This window comes from Balaenoptera physalus (genome assembly GCF_965194825.1).
Source record: "Balaenoptera physalus genome assembly, chromosome: 17".
Lineage (NCBI taxonomy): Eukaryota > Metazoa > Chordata > Mammalia > Artiodactyla > Balaenopteridae > Balaenoptera > Balaenoptera physalus.
The window spans coordinates 67,213,208-67,235,240 of record NC_138895.1 but is presented as its reverse complement, the minus strand read 5'-3'; the positions used below and the strand labels follow the sequence as shown (position 1 = coordinate 67,235,240).

Sequence of the window (22,033 nt, the reverse complement as noted above, 5' to 3'; positions counted from 1 at the left end):
CCATTGACATATAAACCCAAGAAAAGCAAACACAATTTCTTGCTACTACTGCCTTAAATAAGCAGTCAACATCATATTATACAGTTGCTCCCTTAGTTCTTCAAATGAGTGACTAGAACACGGAAGGCAATGAATAACATTCTAGGATTTCAGCTAATATTAAAAGCTAATAGGAAAAGCAACTAGCAACATTACTGTCACCCTCCCCGTTAATTTACAATTTCTCACATAAATCAGGGATGGCACTCCAGGCAATGCTATTTATAGATCCAGTACTCATCTGTCAAGTACTTATACTTTTCTATTAAGATAATTTTGATGAAGAAACCATAATAATCATGCTTGTTGTAGCTATGCAACTACCTGTGCAAAATAAATAACAGCGTTAAAACAAACGGAAATATGGGGCTTCCCTGGTGGCGCAGTGGTTGAGAATCTGCCTGCTAATGCAGGGGACACGGGTTCGAGCCCTGCCCTGGGAAGATCCCACATGCCGTGGAGCAACTAGGCCCGTGAGCCACAACTGCTGAGCCTGCGCGTCTGGAGCCTGTGCTCCGCAACAAGAGAGGCCGCGACAGTGAGAGGCCCGTGCACCGCGATGAAGAGTGGCCCCTGCTTGCCACAACTAGAGAAAGCCCTCACACAGAAATGAAGACCCAACACAGCCAAAAATAAATAAATAAATAAATAAATAAATTAAAGTTAATGGGTTATTTTAAAAAAATGTAAAATTATATTAAAAAAACCAAACAGAAATAAAACTATAAAAGTAGCTCTTGTTTCAATCTTTCTAAAATGTTTAAATTTTAAACATTTTTTATGTTTAAATGTTTAAACATTAAGAAAGGGTCTCATATTTTTCAATTCTGTTAACCTAGAGGCCACAGTGTACTTTCTTGTCTGGAACACGCATCTATCAGTCACAGTCAGAAATAAAAAATATTATTACAGAATACAGTATCCTAAATGTTAATGGATTTGCTTTTTAGCTTTATCACGTGTAAAAAGTACCATGAACTTGTAAAGTCCTCATGAAAATAATTTAGTTATTCCCCATCAGGGAAAAAGTATTCTAATAATTTCACTGTTTAAAAGAAGATTTGAAAGTTTCACTTTAAGATATTTGATACTTTTTGAAAGGTTTATATATAATAAGAATTTAAGGTTTGTTTTAGGTGTCAAAGACCTAAATTTGACAAAGGTTCTAAAGATATATAAATTCAATAGAAATTAGAGTGTTTATTTCATAAGCTTCTAATTTCTGTCCAGGTATTTGGATATTTTATTTAGCTAGCAAACAGAGTAGCTAGAAAGATCTCATTTTTAATATATTATTATGTAGGCTTTAAAGCTATATTTTATATGAAACAAGTTGTTTTAAAACGGTACCTCATGGGAATTTCCTGGTGGTCCAGTGGTTAGGACTCCTCGCTCTCACTGCCATAGCCCAGGTTCAGTCAAAAATGGTACCTCATGAAACCCCTTGTTTAAGGGGCCAATGTCGGTGGGAAACAGTGACAAGAGAGCTAACAGAAACACTGCATCCCTAAACATCCTCTTCAACAGACCAGCTCAGCTGCTCAATCTAGTGGATAAGATCGCCAGTGTTCCATGGCTTAAAAACTTTACAACCCATTGTACTGATGGGCTGTATATTAGCATATAAAGCAAGAAACAATGTGTTTTTTCCAAGTCATTTCTTTGTATAACTTATAAGCATGATCATCAACTGCTCACAATACAAACACAATTCCTGGTATGAACGAATTACGTTAAAATCTGCACAGAAAGCAACTTAAAAATCTGAAAGATTAATTCAATTACCCTCGGACTAAAATACTTTCTGTCAAGATACTATCTTTATGTACTTAATATACCACCTTTTGGGGGGATAAAGGCAGTTCAGATCTTTTGATCTCCTTTTGACTCGGGAGACTTCAGTCCGGAGTTCACTTTGTAAAACCTCTCCATCAGGGACACTTCCAGGCTCTGACAAAACTGCTGGAGACGGAAGAGGGCTCAATACGGTAGGTACTGGAAAACTTTCTCTGGTGCATGTAGTTTGAGTTTCATAACGAATAAGACGAGACTGAAGTTCTGAAAATCCCCCGTCTCTTTCTAATGCTTTTCGGTCATCCAAGCAATATCTAAACAAGAGAAAGATCTTTAAAATCAAACACTCCACGGCAGCCATGGGCTTTTCCCTGCCAATTAGGGAAAAGCAAAACATGTACTTAAAAAGTTCTTACTAAACTTCCTAATAATTGTTGGAAGGTTGAGTGAATGGCCAACTTCCCTCACAAGTTCAGTTTTTTCCAGCCTGCTACACGACATGGCAAAAGATTAAAAAAATCTGAAGTACAATCTGATTCCTCTTTGACTGCTTCTGGGCAACAGATTAAGTTAATCCTCTCGCTTATTTTCAAAATAATACAGTTGCTGTTTTGATACTTTTTAAATCTCTACCAACCTCTGATTCCTCAGCATGGCTGATATGTAATGATGTGAAATGCTGACTTCTGTTAGAAAGAACAAGTTTATTTTCAACACAAAGATTAACAGGGTATAAAGGCATTCTAAACTGGCTCACCAAACACAGCTCAGAACACTTTGAAATTTCCCTTTGAAACTCATTTCCACCTTATTGACTGATTGACAAATTCTCCTTCAAACACTCTGGCTGTGTGTGCATTTGGTTTCTAGCTAAATCTGATTTAAGACATCAATGAGATGTTTGCTCAGTGAATGCTTCTGGACTTACAGAAATCCCATCTTAGGGACTTCCCTGGTGGGCCAGTGGTAAAGAATCCGCCTTACAATGCAGGGGATGAGGGTTCTATCCCTGGTGAGGGAACTAAGATCCCACATGCTGCAGGGCAACTAAGCCCGCGAGCCACAACTATTGAGCTCGCACCTCAACTAGAGAGCCCGCGTGTCGCAAACAACAGAGCCCACGCACCCTAGAGCCTGCACGCAACAACTAGGGAGAAGCCCGTGTGCCACAACAAAGAGCCTGCGCTGCAACGAAAGATCCCGCATGCCTCAATGGAGATCCCGCGTGCCGCAACTAAGACCTAACGCAGCCAAAAAATAAATAAAAATAATAAATAAATAAATGCTTTGATAAGGCTTAAAAAAAAAATAAATCCCATGTTGTTAACTACAACAAATAAGCGTGTCAAGAAAATCACCAATGAGATGTGTGACCTTGGAATACCCTTCACATTCTCCCCTTCTACATCAAGGAAACAGTTTCACTACGATGATAGGACTTTAAACATTAAAATCTTTTTCTGTTATCTGTCCTCTTTACTTGTAAAATTCTAAGAAGTTCCTTAGAGTCAGAACTTTGGGTCTATAAGCTTTTAGTTCAACACTCAAGGAGTGTATCATTACCCCAACCTGATTGCCTGACGGAGGTTTTCTCTTTCCCTTGTGACACATATTTGATTTCTAAGAGTATAGACTAGAGAGCCAGACTCCCTGGGTTTAAATCCAGCTCTACCATTGTGTGAACATGGCCAAACTACTTAATTTTATCTATGCTACTGCTGCCTCTTCTGCAAGATGAGATTCATAGCAGTTATCTCAAAGAGCTATGGTGAGGATGGTGAATGGGTACACGTAAGCACTCAGAAACAGTGCCTGGAACATGCAAGCAAAGCAGTCAATCAATGTATGTTGCTGCTATTATCATCACCATCATCATCATCAGTGGTTTTATTTTCTACCACAGCAAATCTTATGGTATGCTGATATGTAGCACAGCCAGGATTCAGACCCAGGTTGGTGACTTCAGAGTCTGATCTTAACCAATTTAGTATGCTATCTCTCACGTAAAGTGTAAGGGTCATCTTACTCAGGGGTCAACCCACGGCTGAATGTTAGAATCATCTGAAAGAGTTTTTATGAAATACTGATGCCCAGAGTTTCTGATTTAATTGGTCTGGGGTTGGACTCAGTCTTGGACATTTTTTTAAAAAGCTACCTAGGTGATTCTGAAGTGCAGCTAGGAAAAATCTCTGATATAAACCAACAGTTTAATTTAACAGGAGGGAAAACTGAGCTCCTAAGTTATACTGTTAACTGGTGGCAGAAGAGTGACTAAAACCTAGGTCTCTCAATTCTCTAACATTCTTTCTCTAGTCTGTTGTTTAATAAAACACATTTCATTAAAAATCAGCCCCAACCCTAAGGATTACTGATAAGTCCTATTTCTATCCTGGGCGATTGACAGATTCTAGAATACAACTAAGAACCATGAATGTTAAGGAAAAGTTCTAGGCGAGAGGAAATGTAATCCCTGATTGGCCTACAGGAAAGTTTTCAGAGAAAAATAATGCATAGTTTGACTCCACATGCATTTTTTTTTCTACTCTAAGATTTTGATTCTAAGATGCAGATTTTTTTCCTTCCAGTTTTAACATCTCTTAATCACAGCTGTTCATAATGTCATGCCTCCAGCTGAATTATGTGCACTGTGCATATTGACTTCAATTGTCATTTAAAATGTCTTCAGAGTGATTTTACTGTGATTTGGCATCAAAACAAAAAGTGACTTTGTAAATAAGAAAGGAACAGAAACAGAGTAGCAGGGTGCGTATTTGATAACAGTGAAGTAAATATTCACTGTTGGATGAATGAGTACACGTCCACATTTTCTTGCAAAACAATAACCAAATGCTTTATGTGTCCAAAGAAAGAAAAATACCTACCAGAAGATAAAGCTATCATTGTCCTATAACTACAAAATAGGCAAGATACTGCCTAGCACACACCAAGGAATGCCGATGAAAGCCGGAAACACTGCCAAATCTCTTGGAATACATGAAAGAAAGTTCAAAGCAACAAGAGGCTGGTGTGGCCAACTGACTCTCACAGTTTGACAGTGGAATTCAATTTGTTGTTAAAGAAAATGGTGCATCTTACAATCAATGGTATCTTACACTCCAGGATAGGAGAGAGAAGTGAAAAACAAGTCAACTGTGGATAGATTTCATTTTGCCTTAAGTAAACATTGATTTGCACTTGAGCAGTTTATATATTTCTTCCAAATATTACTTATGTCTGAGTAGAGGAAAAGCTCAAGGATTCCAAAGGCTCACGGCAATGTAAGAAGAGAGAACCTTCTTTGCAGTGTCATATTTACTTTGAAATTTCACTTGAACTTTGCTTCGAAAGAAATATAATCTACGTTTACCGTGAATAGGCCCTCACACTATAAACCCAAATCCTGAAAAAAAGCATATTTCTGGATTCACTGTGCTCACCTCCTGCAACTTTCTTAGTTTGATCTCCATGGCCCCAGATTAAACTTACAGTAAGGAAAATGGAGTCACGGCTAAATTTGTTTATCTGCTTAGAAGGGCAGGCAATTTCACTTTTTAAAGTCCTCAAATTCTTATTTCAACTGTTTTTTTCATACTCAGACAGACAGAAGTTCAATGTTGTTGCATGTATACATATGTTGTTCCTTGTTATTATTGAGTAGTACTGCTTTGTATATACATACCAGTTAATTTATCTATTCTCCCATTGATGCACACCTAAGGCTATTTCCAGGTTGCGGGTATTATGACTAAAACTGTTCTGTGGGTTCTTTTACCAGTCTTTCTGTGGTGTTAGGTTTTCATTTCTCTTAGGAAAATGACTATTAGAAATGCTGAGCCAGGGAGTCTGAGTATGTTCAGTTTTATAAGAACCTGCCAGATCCTTTTCTGAAGTAGATAAATCATGTTATACTTCCACCAAAAATGTTCAAGGGTTCTGATTGTTCCATACGCTTGTCAACACTTATCGGTCTTTTATTTTAACCATTCTGGTGGCTGCATAGAATTTTATTTCATGGATGCACTATAATTTATTTAACCAACCTCCTACAGTTAGACATTATTTCCAATGTTTCTTATTTTAAATAACACTGTGAAAAATACCCTTGCCTAATAACTTTCAGTGTAAACGCTGATTTTATCATTAAGTTAATCAATCTGATATTATAAACAACTGCATGGCTTTTGGTAAATTACAGAGCAGCCCCCCAGATAGGTTATAACAATTCATACTCCAAGCTGGCTTATTCATGTCCCTTTACCACCACCATGATTTTATGGGTGAAAAGGATTCTCACTGTTGTTTCAAGTTACACTCTTAATGTAAATTTAAAAAGCTGACTGGTGAAGAAAACAACTCTTCATGTGTATTGGCCATATTTATTTCCTGTTTCAAAAACAAATAGTTTAAGGGTTTCCCTGGTGGCGCAGTGGTTGGGAGTCCGCCTGCCAATGCAGGGGACACGGGTTCGAGCCCTGGTCTGGGAAGGTCCCACATGCCGCGGAGCGGCTGAGCCCGTGTGCCACAGCTACTGAGCCTGCGTTCTAGAGCCCGTGAGCCACAACTGCTGAGCCCAGCTGCCACAACTACTGAGGCCCATGCGCCTGGAGCCCGTGCTCCGCAACAGGAGAGGCCACTGCGGTGAGAGGCCCGCGCATTGCAATGAAGAGTGGCCCCCGCTCGCCACAACTAGAGAAAGCCCACACACAGTAACGAAGACCCAACACAGCCAAAAATAAATAAATAAAATAAATAAATTTTAAAAAAAATTTAAAAAAAATAAAAAAAAACAAATGGTTTAAGATGTTGCAAACTCTTCCTCAGGGGCATTTATCTCATTTTCTTATTGATTCGTAAGCATTCTTTAATTACAAAGAAAATTTACCTTCTCATTTATGTTAAAAAAATATTTTCCTCAGCTTAATCCATACTTTTAATCTTGTTTCTGTTGATAACTGACATTGCTGTTTTAAAAATCAGGACAAATCTATCACTCTTTCTGGATTTCTTCCTCTGCTAGAACAGATTTTCCCCTACATTTTATGCTAGTTCTTTACTTTCACAGTTTTCCCACTTTTAATTCTTAATACATCTGCAATTTATTTTGATATTTGGCGTGAACAAAGAATCATTTCAAACAGATTTATTTTTATTGGAATACTTAATCAACATTCTCACTACTATCTACGGAACATTTTTCTTTTGCCCTCTGATTTGAAATTCTTTTTCTATCAGATCAAATTCTCATGTATTCTTGCTTTTTCCTTGGAATTTCTACTTAGGTCCAGCCCCACACTGTAATTACAGTAGATTTATAATAGAATTTTCTAGTAATATGATACAATTTATCTCATTCTTTAAACAAAAGAGAGGAGACTTCTTACCAGATAAATTATAGAATTATTTCATCAAAAGGTTCAAAGTTGACAAGAACTGTATTAAATATTTACATTGATTTCAGGAGAATTAACACCTTTATAACACAGAATCTTCCCACAGAGAAACAAGGCATGTTTCCCCTAAGTAATCAACATTGCTTTTATGTCCCCTAATACATATTATTTGTAAATTTTCCCATTCTACATTTCTTACAAGAATACTTCTGATATTTATGATTTTATCTGCTATTTTGAAAGGGATCATTTTCATCCTGTTAAAAACTGGACATGGCTAGTTTAGAGGAAAACTAGTGTCTTTTATATGTATTTTATAACTGGCCACCTTACAAATTCTACTACTTCTAAGTCTTTCAGGTCTCTTCTCTGAAAAACAAAAAGCAAATACAAAAAAAACTTCTTTTGGTATCCGTTTTACTACATGTAACTCTTTTAAACTCTTTAGTTTTCCTTATTTTAACTGATTGGCTAGAACATACAGAAAAATGATTAAAAAGAAAAAATTGGTCAGAGCAGGTATCTTTTTCTTGTACCTGACTTTAACGGGCAGTTTAATTTTGATGCTCAAAAATAAAGTAACCAAAAATTTTTGCTCCTAGTATCAAATTTGACATAACTTTACATATTCTTTAAATAAAATAAACCTTATTTAAGCATAACAAGGAACCTAAACATTCCTAGAATGACCTGTTGTCACTAAGGTCTTGCAAATTTAACCTAAAATACATTATCTCCATCATTCCATTTCTTGTCCTGGTGAAAATGGTAGATGTGCACATGACCTCCTGAACTCCTAATACCTCTAAGCAAGAGAATCCTTTGAAATTTCATTCATCTGGTCAATTAAAATTCCATAAAAATGTACACATAATTAACATGTTGCAAATGAGAATGCATTTTATCTAACAGTTTCTGAGCAATTACAATGACCAGGGAATATTAATGTGACCAGTAGTATAAATACACATTTACAATGTAGGGACTAAAATAATTTTGACTAAAATATCTAGCAACTAATAATAGGATGTTTAAATGTAAAACTGATTAATCATCAAGTAACTTTTTTCCAACAGAAGACAAATTATTTGTGTATATACTGCTTAGTTTTTTGAGGTTTTTTTGACATACTTTCTCTTTGCTTCTCTATCTCAATTTATATCATTTTATTACAGTCACTCTTCACACTCACATAAGATAAGCTACATCAACAACACACAGAAGAGTAAAGTGAAAATAAAAAACTCACTCAATTCCATGATAATGACATACGGAGGCTTTTTCAAAAGGTAAACCCCGAAGTTTCCGAGGACTAAGTTCTGGCGTCAGGACAAAAGTCTTTTCCCTGAAACAAAAAGTTTTTCATTTGTATTTAAAGTTTATTTAGTGACAAAGAGAAAGTTCAAGAAACTGTCTAAAGAAGGAAATCTGACTTCCTTCTCTATAACTGGATCTCATATGGGACAAAGAAGGAAATGAAGTGAGGTTAAGCCTATGGGTTTCGTCACTTACATTTTCTGTGTCCCAAGTTTCGGAAGTTATCGTACTACTTACTTCACAAAACTATTCTGAGAAATGGTTAAATCAAGAATAGAAAATGATTTCTAGTGGAAGTTCAAGAAACAGCATTATTCCTGAAGAATATTTTTTTCTTGGTGTAGGAAAATGTTTATGAATTTAGCTAAATTCTTTTTTCCAGGGGAATAAAGTCAAACTCCAATCTTTAGTGACAAAAGAAGTATTTACTTCCTCCTATAACCACATGGTCAATCCAGATTTTTCTTTGCCTGGGAATGTAGTCATTTTGACACCTACTTTAAGAATCAGTGACCTTTTAAATATCAGAGGATAAAAAGACTAACTGCTGATTTCAGTTCTTCTTCTGAAGTAAGTTTCCAATCAGCAGGTGTGTTGGAACTAATCATGTGGTGAGCTTACATAAAATATTCATGCTCTACCCCTCCACACCCAGACCTGCAGGGGTACATCAAAATCTCAGGAAGAAGGCTGCTGCAATTAGGTTAAGCTCTCCGAGTTGTTCTAATAAGTGCTCTCCTTCTCTGCCTGAGTTGGGAGGTACTGTTCTAATGAACTGAATCATGTTCCTAAAGCTCAGAACAGGTTAGATGGGAATGGGAGAATTATACAAGTGGTCTTTACACAGTTAATAGGCAGAATGAAATACTAGGGGCTTGAATTCAGAAGACTTAGAAATGGTATACATAAAAACGAGTAGATAGTAGAGTACCATGAATAAATTGGCTATCACATTTCCCCCCCTTGGCTTTAGTAATGAAAACTGCCCATATGCCACCGAAAATTAAAAATTATCTTGAGTACTAAGATAAGCATTTGAAATTATTACATTAAAATGTAAGCTATATGCAAGTTAATGAATCCCCAAAACAAGAATTTATATTCAATGCATCCATTTAAACAGTTCTGCATAAAGTAACATGAATAAATTGCAATGATCCCAGTATTTTGATGACTAATTATTAAAGTGAATAATTTTGTAATATAGAACTCTTTAGGTACCTAGAATTTCACTTCTTTCCTTTGCCATGTTGTCTTCCATTTCTTATTTTAATCTCTCTCAGCAGCTCTATCTATTTTTGTTTAATTTTACTCACACCTTGTTCTTTCTAAAGGAAACACTGTAATACATATGTATTTTGTCAATGTTTAATATTCCTCTGGTGTATATATAGGAGTCACTCCTGTACTTTGTTTAACTTAATATTGCATTTCGGGTGGTTCCTTGCATGGGTAGACATTTAATAAAAGTTTGCAGGTCCTTGATTCATTACCATGAAAGCTCATCCTTCAACTTTAATTTTAATAGAAGATATATTTGATAATGACACAGTTCTTTACTAACATCAAGGAATTATAGCATACCAGCAAATAAATCACTGGTAAACTACAGAAAGAATTAATAGCATCTCCCCTAGACATTGCAGCTAGGAAGACATTCTGGTCACAAAGAGCACAACCTACATAATCAGTTTTGGCAAACCCATCTGACTCTGCCAGTTGACGCTTAATGATTTGGAAGGACAGTAATCCAATAACTAAACAGATGAAAATGTGTACATAGTTCTTCCTTTTCTTGACTCCCACAAAAAAGATTATCAATCTCTCAAAGCTATGAGAAAAAGAACATTACTCTAAAATCACACTATTTTTATGTCATTAAGATCATTAAGTCATTAAGACTCCAAATTATTAAGATCCTCATGTTTTCAAAGTTGCTCCCCATCTCTCTCTCTTTAGTGAACACACACATGAAGGCAATATGCTCTAACATTAGTTTGGAGAAATAACTATCTTCAAATAAATCCTTTCCAAAATTAACCCTTAAATTCAATCTTTGCCAACACAAACTTCGAAAAAGTAATCAAAATGTTCTATAATTTTTAAGGTCCTTTGGAAGGTTCTCAGAATAATGGATTAGCAAAAAGAAATTGGGGTAGTGAACAAATTATTCAAATCTCACAAGTATATGATGCCATAATTTTATCTGTAATTAAGTAAACTTCAGTAACATCCAGAATTTATTAACTGGTAACTTAGTGGAAGTTGTCTTGGAAGTCAAATTAGTTATAAATTATTTATGTAGACACTGCGTTCTTCCTTGGTAATGGCATAGTTTTGAAAGCATTTTTATTACACTTCCCCATTCTCTTCAGTTGAAAGGCTGTCCTTTTTGCTATTAGACATAACTGACAGTGTCACGGTAAGTAGTGGCAAAATCAAAACTAGAGAGTGATACAGCAAGGAGAATTTTTAAAAATTTTTGCAAGTCAAATTACAATTTTTTCTTAAAAAGTATTGCCATCTGTATACAAAGTAGAAGCTGATTTCTAAGAGAAATATGCTGAGGTTGCTTTTATTATTCCTGTTTCCCTTATATTCAATACTACAAAACAGTAGGACATTTGGCTAAGATAAAATGTGAGGATTAAGGCCAATTGATAAATGCTGGGCTCAAACTTGTAGATTTTTGTCAAAGTGTCACAGAGCATCAATTAACTGGAGAAATGAGATGCAATGTGTTTTTTAAATGATTCCTTAAAAATTAGTTGAAATTGTAAGTTTATAACTTACCCTTTTTGAATCTGTAAAGGTTGAAGATCTCCAATTGGTAATCCATCTGAGGTAAAGAATTTCAGCAATTCTTTAGCATCCAATAATGTGACTGAATCCCGTGGACCCTCTTTGTGGCCCAGTAACTGTTCAGATGAACGAGGTAATGAACCAGTTCTGAGAAAAAAATGTTATGTAGATTTATTCAAAGTGGATTAGAATTCACCATGGTCAGGAAAAGCTGCTATGAGCAGAAACCAGAAAAATACACACAAAAAAATTGAAGATCTACACATTTAAGAAAGAAAATAAAGTCATTGCAAATCACTTAGTATCAAAGTATATTTTTAAAACTCTGTAGGTCACAGTAAAACTTGCAGTTACCATGTCAACAATGCTACTACTTAACTAAAATAAACATAATTATATTCTTTATAAATGATGATTAATTATTTAGTAGCGCAAAGTCATCAATTCTATAAAATTTAAATCTAAACTCTCTTGTATGTTCCAAAACCTCACAATATTGTAAATTTTGAGGGCAGAGACTGAATGTTGCAATTATCTATGAACTTGAAAGATTAACTTGAAGCACAACCATGAAATGAGATGGTAATCAGAATTTCTCCAAGGTCTCTTCTAGCCATGATTATGGCATTACGAATAATCACTGAATCATTATTATACCTGAAATATATGCAGGACTTTATACTTTTCAAATTACTTTACATACAATATATTCTTAATACAAATTTCCTTGAAAAAAAGATAGGTCTTATCTCAAAATGAAATTAACACCTGAAAATAAGAACTTTGTAAAATTCTTATCATACTAAGCCTAAAAAACAATCATTGTTCCTACTTTTCATATAAAGACACTAACACACAATAGTGCCTTACAGACCCAGGGTGACAAGCTATTTAAAATGACAGAGTCAGAACTAGACTGACTCTGAATTAGGTACTAGTTCTACTCTATAACTCTATGAACCCAAAAAGTTCCAGAAAGTTTTAAAAACTGGAAAGAGGAAAATAGTTTCAGAGAATGCTAAAGGTCTTATCAAGCACTGAGTCACAGATCATGACATTACTCTGTCACCAAAGCAAAAATAAAATCTTTCAATACGTACACAGAATATTAATTTCCTGACTTTATATTAAGTCAGCTATTTCCTGATTATTTAATCACTCAAATCAAGCATTTTTACTGATAATTTTATGATTAAAATGTTGACATTATGGCTTTAGACTTATATATATATATATATTTTATTTATTTATTTATTTATTTATTTATTTATTTATTTATTTTTGGCTGTGTTGGGTCTTCGTTGCTGCGCACAGGCTTTCTCTAGTTGCGGTGAGCGAGGGCTACTCTTCATTGCGGTGCGCGGGCTTCTCATTATGGTGGCTTCTCTTGTTGCAGAGCACAGGCTCCAGGCACGCAGGCTTCAGTTGTTGTGGCACACGGGCTCAGTAGTTATGGCTCGCGGGCTCTAGAGCTCAGGCTCAGTAGTTGTTGCGTACGGGCTTAGTTGCTCTGTGGCATGTGGGATCTTCCCAGACCAGGGCTCGAACCCGTGTCCCCTGCATTGGCAGATGGACTCTTAACCACTGCGCCACCAGGGAAGCCCTAGACTTATATTTCTAAACATGATGACAGTGCCTCTTTCCTCTTCCTATTCCCTTTATTTTTATTTATTTATTTATTATTCATTCTTGGCTGCACTGGGTCTTTGTTGCTGTGCGTGGGTTTTCTCCAGTTGCAGCGAGCGGGGGCTACTCTTCGTTGCAGTGCGCGGGCTTCTCATTGCAGTAGCTTCTCTTGTTGAGGAGCACGGGCTCTAGGCGTGTGGGCTTCAGTAGTTGTGGCATACAGGCTCAGTAGTTGTGGCTTGCGGGCTTTAGAGCACAGGCTCAGTAGTTGTGGCGCACAGGCTTAGCTGCTCCGCGGCATGTGGGATCTTCCCGGACCAGGGCTCGAACCCGTGTCCCTTGCATTGGCAAGCGGACTCTCAACCACTGTGCCACCACGGAAGCCCTCCCTTTATTTTTAAATTGAAAATATAAATCTAATAAAAATAGTCAAACAGAAAAACACTCAAATATTTTCTCTGGACTTTATACTCCAGGAGGGCAGGAACTACATTATGAGTTTAATTTAATTTCTGTATGGCCATTCTCTAATAGTGACTCACAAAATCTTAATGAATATTACTCTCAATCATTTTATAAGCCAGTAGCAATGGGGAAATGTATACTTTGCATTTACATAGAACCCAGGACACAAGAATATCAGAGCAATTTAAAAGCCCAGTTTGTGATGAATTATACTATCAAGATATGTCTTAGGTTAAAAACAAAACAAAAAATACTGACAACTTTGTTTAGTGTTTTCAAGCTTACAAAGTATTTTTTCATACATTATCTCATTAAATTTTCACAACTTAGGAGTAGAACTGGGATTGTTATCCCCACCTTAAAGATGAGGCAACAAAGTCACACAACAGGTGACTGAGTTTGTCTAAAACCAAATTCTTATGACTTTTAAATTTCACTATGTAATGGTCCTGTATTCTCCAGCTGAACCTGCTTTAACACAAAACAAATTATGAAAATATATAACATAACTTTTGTCCCCAGCCAAGAATTTGATGGTATCTTCCCATATTTTGAAGTGCCCACAAATATTGATTGAGCATTTACTCTGCAATTATCATTGTAAGGTACTAAAAAAGGAGTTCACTGATGATAATTTACAGACTCATAATCACTGCTCTCAATTGTGTATGACTTGAAATAGGAGAAAGAAGGTGAGGAGAGTGAAAAGAGATAAATACACCAGTGTAGAATGAGATAGAGAAGGTACAATAAAATAAGTTTCATGAAAGAAGTAATAACACAGCTTTTTAACTGCATCATTTATAAAAGTCTTAAGAGAAAGGTGCTATTTGAGCTAGACTTAAACAACAAGCAAGCTTCTTCTAGTTCAAGATGGTGGATTAAACATACACATTAACCTTTCCACTAAAACAAATAAAAATCACAGTGTTGAAGCACTGGGCACTAAGTTTATAATAGGGTTGAAAAAAGGAAGAAGGAAAAACAGTGGACCAAAGAGTTCAATGAATTTCAGGAATAAACTAGAACAAGAGCCTCAACAAGAATTAGAGAGAAACCTACAAAAAAGGTAGAACATGTCTTCTTTTTTCCATCCTACAAAGCCACAGAGGGACTCTAAACTTGAGCTTGGAGCGGCAATGGGCGGAAATCAGGTGACATATTTTCAGAACTCTTCTAGAACTCTTGTTCTAGTACGACCCTCCCACACCACATCTTAACCCCGTGCTTTTACCTCCAAGTTAAAAACCGAAGCTATGAAATCCAGAACTATGTGCCTGTCCTACTGTTAGTGGTGGAGCCCCCAGAATAAAGTCCCCTTATTTTAGTTATGGGTAAAGGACCAAGGCTACCTGCCTTTTGATACCCCCGGGTGCCCTATATCTCTCCTCCCCCAGCATTAATTCAGGTGTGAGCAGGTAGGGAACAGGACTACACATATAGAGAGAAAATGTATGCAACTACCAATATAACACAGCCTAGTACTAAATTCTTAGCTATGAACAATCAAGAGCCACCAGACACTAAAGAACTACACCTAAGAGAAAAACACCAGAGGAGCAAATAAAACAGACTGAAAGGATCATTTAAGGAACAGATAAAACAAGTTAAAAGAAAATTCCAATTAATATCCTTAGAGTATCTTCTCAATTCTCATTATTAAAAGAACAGGTAGCTATGAAAAAATAGGGTAGATAACAAAAAAAGAATTATTAGGAATTTTAAAAATGGCTGCCAAAAATTTAATAGAAAAGATGAAAGTAAAGGTCAAGGAAATATCCTAGAATGTAGAGCAGAAAAGATGAAGAGATGGATTATTGAGAGAAGAATCAAATTTGAATGAAAAATCAATCCAGGACATCTAAAATTAGTTAAAACAGATATTACAGAGAAGAAAGAAAAAAAAAAAAACTGAAGGAAGAATACTATTAAAGAAATAATAGAAGAATATTTCCCAGAGCCGTAAGGCATTGGTGGTTCAATGGTAGAATTCTCGCTTCTCCCAGAGCTGAAAAAAAGACAAAAGGCTTGAGACCAAAATAGTTCACACCATGATGGCCTCATGTAATTTCAGAACATTATGGAAAATAGAAAATTCTAAAAGTTCCAGACAGGGTAAAATACCTATTAAGGAACAAAAATCCATGTCACATCAGACTTCTCATTAAGATACGAGATCCAAGAAAATGCAGTTCTAATCTAGAAATGTATTCAAAAGAAATACCAGGATAACAGTTGTGCAGGTAGAAAGGGTCAGTCCAAATCAGAGTAGCAAGTCAGAGAGGTGCAAGAAAAATGACTTCAAGGAAAAAAAAAAATTGTCTATTGCAAATAACATAAGGTGCCAGAGGAAGAAGAAGGATAAAAGGTGAAGAGAAGTAGGGATGTTAATTTCCTCCCCTTTCACAATGGAAAGTTAAAACACACAATCTAAAATTCACGGGTGGGCTTTCCTGGTGGCGCAGTGGTTAAGAATCCGCCTGCCAATGCAGGGGACATGGGTTCGAGCCCTCGTCCGGGAGGATCCCACATGCTGCGGAGCAAATAAGCCCGTGCGCCACAGCTACTGAGCCTGCGCTCTAGAGTCTGCGTGCCGCGACTACTGAAGCCCCTGTGCCCAGAGTGCGTGCTCTGCAACAAGAGAAGCCACGACAATGAGAAGTCCGTGCACCGCAGCGAAGAGTAGCCCCTGCTCACCACAACTAGAGAAAGCCTGCACACAGCAACAAAGACCCAATACAAACAAAAATAAAAACAAATAAATAGATATTTAGAAAAAAATAAAGAAATTCAAGTTCTTTTACGGGTAACCTGTCCTTTTCTCAATCTTCTTTCTAGATTGTCATTTTCCTCCTGACCTATAAACGTTAGAGACCTTTAGGGAATGGTCTTAAGCCCTCTTTCCTTTTTCTACATGGTCTCACCAAGTGATCTCATCCACTAGCATGTATTTAAAAAAAAAAACCCTTTTAATGATAACCCCAAACTGACTCCCAGATTTCTCCTCCGATCCACCTCACATGTCCACTTGCATAAGCCATAGAGCAAACTTAGCATCCTTAAAGCAGAACTCTCGATTTTTCTCCCCAAATCTGTCCTTACTCCAACTTCTCACCAATCTTCCCCAAACCATAAGTGAGAACACCACTCACATGCTGTTCAAGCCAGAAATCTAAACTGTCTCGGACGCCTCTCCTTCCCTCTCCTCCACATCCAGTCCATCACAGGAAGGGTTTTTTCCCAGCTAAGCACCAAAGTATATCCCAAACTTGTTCTCCACTACTACTCTAGTTAGAAATCAAAGTTATCTCTCAGCCTACAGAAAAAGCCACCCAACTGATCTGTCTGTTCCTAGTATCCTCCTCTTACAATCTATTCGCCACGGAAGAGTAAAAGTTATTTTGCAAAATCAGATCACGTCACTCTTTGGTATAAAATCCATCAAAAGCTTACCAATGCACTTACAATATAATCCAGAGTCTGTATGAAAACCTATAAGGTCCTGTGTGACTGAATGTGCTTCACCCATTTAACCATTAGGTCTCAGCTCCAGTGTAACCTCCTCAGGGAGCCGTCCCTGACCATCCACCTCATCTCCCCACGCCCACAGCAAGTAAAATTACTCTCCTTCAGTCCCTTTGTTTCATTCATTACACATAGAGTAATTTATAAGTATTACATTTACTTGTCTGGTTACTCCTCTAAGAGGAGAGCCTGACACGTAGTTGGTACTCAATAAATCTGTTGACATCTATGAACAAAATGTTGTTATAGTAAGTCACAAATGTTATAGCAAGTCATAAATGTTATCAGCAGAGGATCTAAAGATAAAAATGTGATTTGGGGGAAGTGAGTTGGAGGAGGGCGATGCAAGAGAGCCAAATTCTTTCTCTTTATTCCATTATTCTACCACTCAACAATGATGTACTGAGTGCCGACTATGTACTGAACCAAAAACAAAATAAAAATAAACTCTGCCTCTTAGAGATAGTTAATAGATACTATACAAACATAAAAATGTAAAACAGGAAGAGTTTAAAATAGCTCAAAGAAGATGAGTATTTTTACTTCATTTTACATGTTCCTGTATTGTTTAAATTTTTATTACATATTCATATACCTGTGTATATCTATGGAAGATGGTCTGGAAAGCCATCCACTAAAATGTTAACTGTGATTATGTACACCTAGAAAGTACAAGTAGAAGGTAGAAGAAAAAGAGCATTTCCTGGACACACTACTCTGTAGTGCTCTATCTATCTATCTATCTATCTATGGATTTATAGTAAGCATATATTTCTTTTATAATAAAACCATAAAGTACTAATATCTCATAAATACAATGTAAGGATTAAGATTTAAAAAGTCATTAAAAAATACTGAGCTATTTAAATATTACCTCATTTTTTGTTTAGCTTTTTCAAAAGTTTCCAAATTTTGAAGAACATGCCTTTCTGGCCACTCCAGAGGATTGGTTTCCACTAGACTTGAAGAAATAGGTTCCACTGGATTGGAATCTGAAGAGAAATATGCAAGTACTGAAAGGTATTAACATACTGAATTTTGCTATATAAAAATGTATGTAGATACATACGTACATCATGTGTGTGTGTGCACATGTGCATGTGTATAAAGGCAAATTGGATTAATTGCACAATACTTACCTCAGGCATTTATTAAGGATATCTCTGATGGCCTGAACTGTGCAAAATACCATAGAAAAGTTTTTTGGAAATGAAAAAAAAAATCAGTATTAAGCTTTATTTTACTATCTCCTCATAATAAAAGTTACGAGCTAGAATTCAGAAGATGAATTAGCACTGCAAAAACTCATATGGAATGAAAGCATAACTTTGTTATTTTTGTGAAATTAGTTCTAAATGAAAAGGAGACAACTCTGTGGAGAATATACTGGCTATATTATGTGATTTCCATACTACAAAGAGGAATTATCACCAGTATCCTGAGAAATTCATATCTTTAAAAGAGATTACCGGACTTCCCTTGTGGCGCAGTGGTTAAGAATCCACCTGCCAATGCAGGGAACACAGGTTCGAGCCCTGGTCCAGGAAGATCCCACATGCTGCAGAGCAAATAAGCCCGTGCGCCACAACTACTGAGCCTGCGCTCTACAGCCCGTGCGCCACAACTACTGAGCTTGTGCTCTTGAGCCCGCGAGCCACAACTACTGAGCCCACGTGCCACAACTACTGAAGCCCGTGTGCCTAGAGACTGTGCTCCGCAACAAGAGAAGCCACCGCAATGAGAAGCCCACGCGCCGCAATGAAGAGTAGCCCCACTCGCTGCAACTAGAGAAAGCCTGTGCGCAGCAATGAAAATCAAACGCAGCCAAAAAATAAATAATTAAATAAATAAATTTATATTAAAAAAAGTGAGAATCTTTAAAAAAAAAAGAGAGATTACCTCATTCTCAAAAATACAGTAATACCATAAATAACTTATGATGTTTGCAGGTAAAGGTTACTTCAAAAATAATTCTCACTTATGTATTAGTGTAAGATGCCTTAACATACACATTTTCAAGTAAATTGCTAACGTTAAATGTTATTTTACTACTAATAAAATATTATATGTAAGGGTGTGCTTATCTTTCCAGCCAGTATGCTGCAATGAACTAACACTGAGATTGTTGATAACACTGCAATTCTCATCAAAAACATACAAGGACACCTTCCAATCTCATTATAAATTATGAGTACATCCCATCTGTTTTAACACTGGCAAAATTACTAACTGGACTACTTTTTGGATTCCAAAACTATCTGGTGTTTTAAATTGTTTGAACTATTACACACTAATAAATTGACTGAAAATTACTGGACATTAGCTATTTGACTAACCATCAACCCTGACAAAAATACCCATTTTATACTTTGGGGTCTTACAAAGTGATAATGATTTGGTAAGAAATTTTTGAACAAAAAAGAAAAAAATTAATCGTAAATGAAAACAGAAGCCAACTGCATACTATTTTTCCTTTACTTATTAAACTATTTAGTCACATAGCTTAAAATATTTTTAATGCCTATCCTGGACTGCCCCAACCCAAACACCATCCAAATATAGCACTTCCCATTTCTTAATAAGGGTGGTGAAATACTAGTTTATAGAATAATGAGCTTTATGATGAAATAATCCACTTTATAATGTTGGCATGGCTTTTCAAAAAAAGTATAAAGAAAAAAATCATTAGCAGTTCTGAACAGTTACTGGCTGTGTTCACAAAAGAATACAAGCCATGTTAAATAAAAGTTAACATTAATTATTCCTAAATATTACAATATAATTAATTATTAACTTTGACTATACAATCTACATAAATATAAGTGACACAGGCTAAATATTAAGGAATGGATAGGCAAACACTCACATGTATCATGTCTTTCGGGGAATAACGTAATATAATTCTTACAATAAAATGAAATACAATATTTTATTTATGTGACAAGCAGGACACTGGGCCATGCTGACAACCAAAAAGCACAAAAGGAGCCTCTGAGAAACCAAATACACTGCTTCATTTTATTTATTTATTTTTATTTATTTTTAAAAAATATTTATTTATTTGGCTGCCCTGGGTCTTAGTTGCAGCATGCGGGACCTTTACTTGCTGCATGCAAACTCTTAGTTGTGGCATGTGGGATCTAGTTCCCTGACCTGGGATCAAACCCAGGCCCCCTGCATTGGGAGCACAGAGTCTTAGCCACTGGACCACTGGGGAAGTCCTACCGCTTCATTTTTAAAACAGTGTTTTACTTTACAGGAGAAACAAAGAAACGGAAGTGATACAAAAGGGAAGTAAGGACTCAAAACTGCCCTACAAAATCACAAATCACAGCAAACAAAAAGGAAAGTAACATTTCAGATAACAGTATGTGGCTAATGAATACAGGCCATGATAGCCTTACATATCAACATATGAATAAATCACCAAAAAAAGGTTGTAACTGGTAGATTGTGTTTATTAATAAGGCAAGAATTATAAACAGATACTAGAAGATTCTTATTAAAGTGTTTGAAATAAGAAAATTGTGATCTTATAGCATTATCTAGAAAAGTCATTTACGCAGTGTTTATGTGCCCCAACAGCCTGAGGTAAAGGACACTGTTTTTTGAGTTCAGGTATCACATTTGGCATTATGAAAGTCTTTAGCAAGTTATGGCAATGAGTAAAATAAAATGGTATGCTGACTCTCATTTGTTACACGTGCTAGAGTTTTCACAAAAAAGAAAAAAAAGAAAAAAGAAAAAAAAAAAACAGGTCAATAACCCTAACAATTGCTAATAACTCCTAGCGTGCATGGTTGAGAATAATGGGTCAGAATATGAAATATAATTGGCCTTGCTGCTTCTTTTGCTGTAATTTGCATGTAGGTGTACAGTTGACCCTCTGTATCCATGAGTTCTGCATCCACAGATTCAAGCAACCATGGGTAAAAAATATTTGGTTGAAAAAAAATTCCAGAAAGTTCCAAAAAGCAAAACTTGAATTTGGTGTGTGCTGGCAACTATTTACATGGCATTTACATTGTATTTATAACTATTTACATTGTATTAGGTATTATAAGTAATCTAGAGATGATTTAAAGGACAGGAGTAAGGTACAGAGCTGGGATTCAGCCTCGTTAGTATTGCTCCAGAGCCCGTGCTGTAACCAAGAAGCCATGCTCTCTCACTTACTGAACATATCTTGCACTTACAAGTAACCTTATATGTCTCCAACATCTTTCCGATTACCACGTACTATTTAACTTTGGTACTGATATTAACAATAGTGATAATGAAAATACAAACAACAGGTAACAACTTTTTGGCACTAATTGTGTTCTAAGTGTTTTACATGTATCAACTCAGTTAATCCTCATAATAACCCTAGTAACTGGGTAATATTATCATCCCCATTTGAAACATGAGGAAACAGAGATACGGAGAGGTTAAATAACCTGCCCAAAGACATACAGCTAACAAGTGACAAAGCTGAGATTTAAACGCTGGGAGTGTATCTCCAGAAGCCTGGGCCCTTAAACACGGCACTAGATGCTGTATTTATATTTTGTTTTCCAAACAGATCATAAGCCTGTAGAAAGCCAAAGACCCAAATTTTTACTTCTTTGTGTGCCTTCATGGCATCAAACAGAAAAGGCACTCAACAAACATTATTATTAACTTGATTCTTTGGCCATTTTCTTATTAATGTACAAATAAAAATGATTCTCACAGAATAAAAACAAAAAAATTATCCTGTACTTTTAAAATGCCAGGCAATCTTCAAATGCTTCTTTGTTAGATCTTGAAAAGCTTCACTCTATTCAAATTCATCACAAGAATGGAAACCAGGAAAATAGAAAGAAATGCAAGTTAATATAGAAATTATTTCCTGCTCCCTCAGTAGAAGTTTGGTACTGTTCCTGCTATAATAAATGGCAAATGTGGAGCATCTTATTATATGTAGTTTTAACTATATTAAATTTACTGAGTAGGTTCTACTTTTTTTATCTTATGAAAACATAGCTTAATAGAAATCCATCCATTCTAGTAGCTTAGTAACAGCTGTAAGAGGAATCACCTTAAAGTGTTTC

General features: G+C 36.0%; 1 protein-coding gene across 10 annotated transcripts in view; it reads right to left on the bottom strand.

The window, feature by feature from the left end:
* MTBP (MDM2 binding protein) overlaps positions 1–22,033 on the bottom strand; it is a 109,024-nt gene that overhangs the window by 47,027 nt on the left and 39,964 nt on the right. For 7 of the 10 annotated variants that reach the window (XM_082433172.1, XM_082433170.1, XM_082433171.1 and 4 more), the window contains exons 15-18: positions 17,833–17,971; positions 11,334–11,489; positions 8,473–8,568; positions 1,881–2,147 (exon numbers count right to left, since the gene is read on the bottom strand). In XM_082433172.1, coding sequence (XP_082289298.1) covers positions 1,881–2,147; positions 8,473–8,568; positions 11,334–11,489; positions 17,833–17,971 — 658 coding nt within the window. The remainder of the gene's footprint in view (positions 1–1,880; positions 2,148–8,472; positions 8,569–11,333; positions 11,490–17,832; positions 17,972–22,033) is intronic. The other 3 variants (XM_082433165.1, XM_082433168.1, XM_082433164.1) reach the window with 2 other exon arrangements.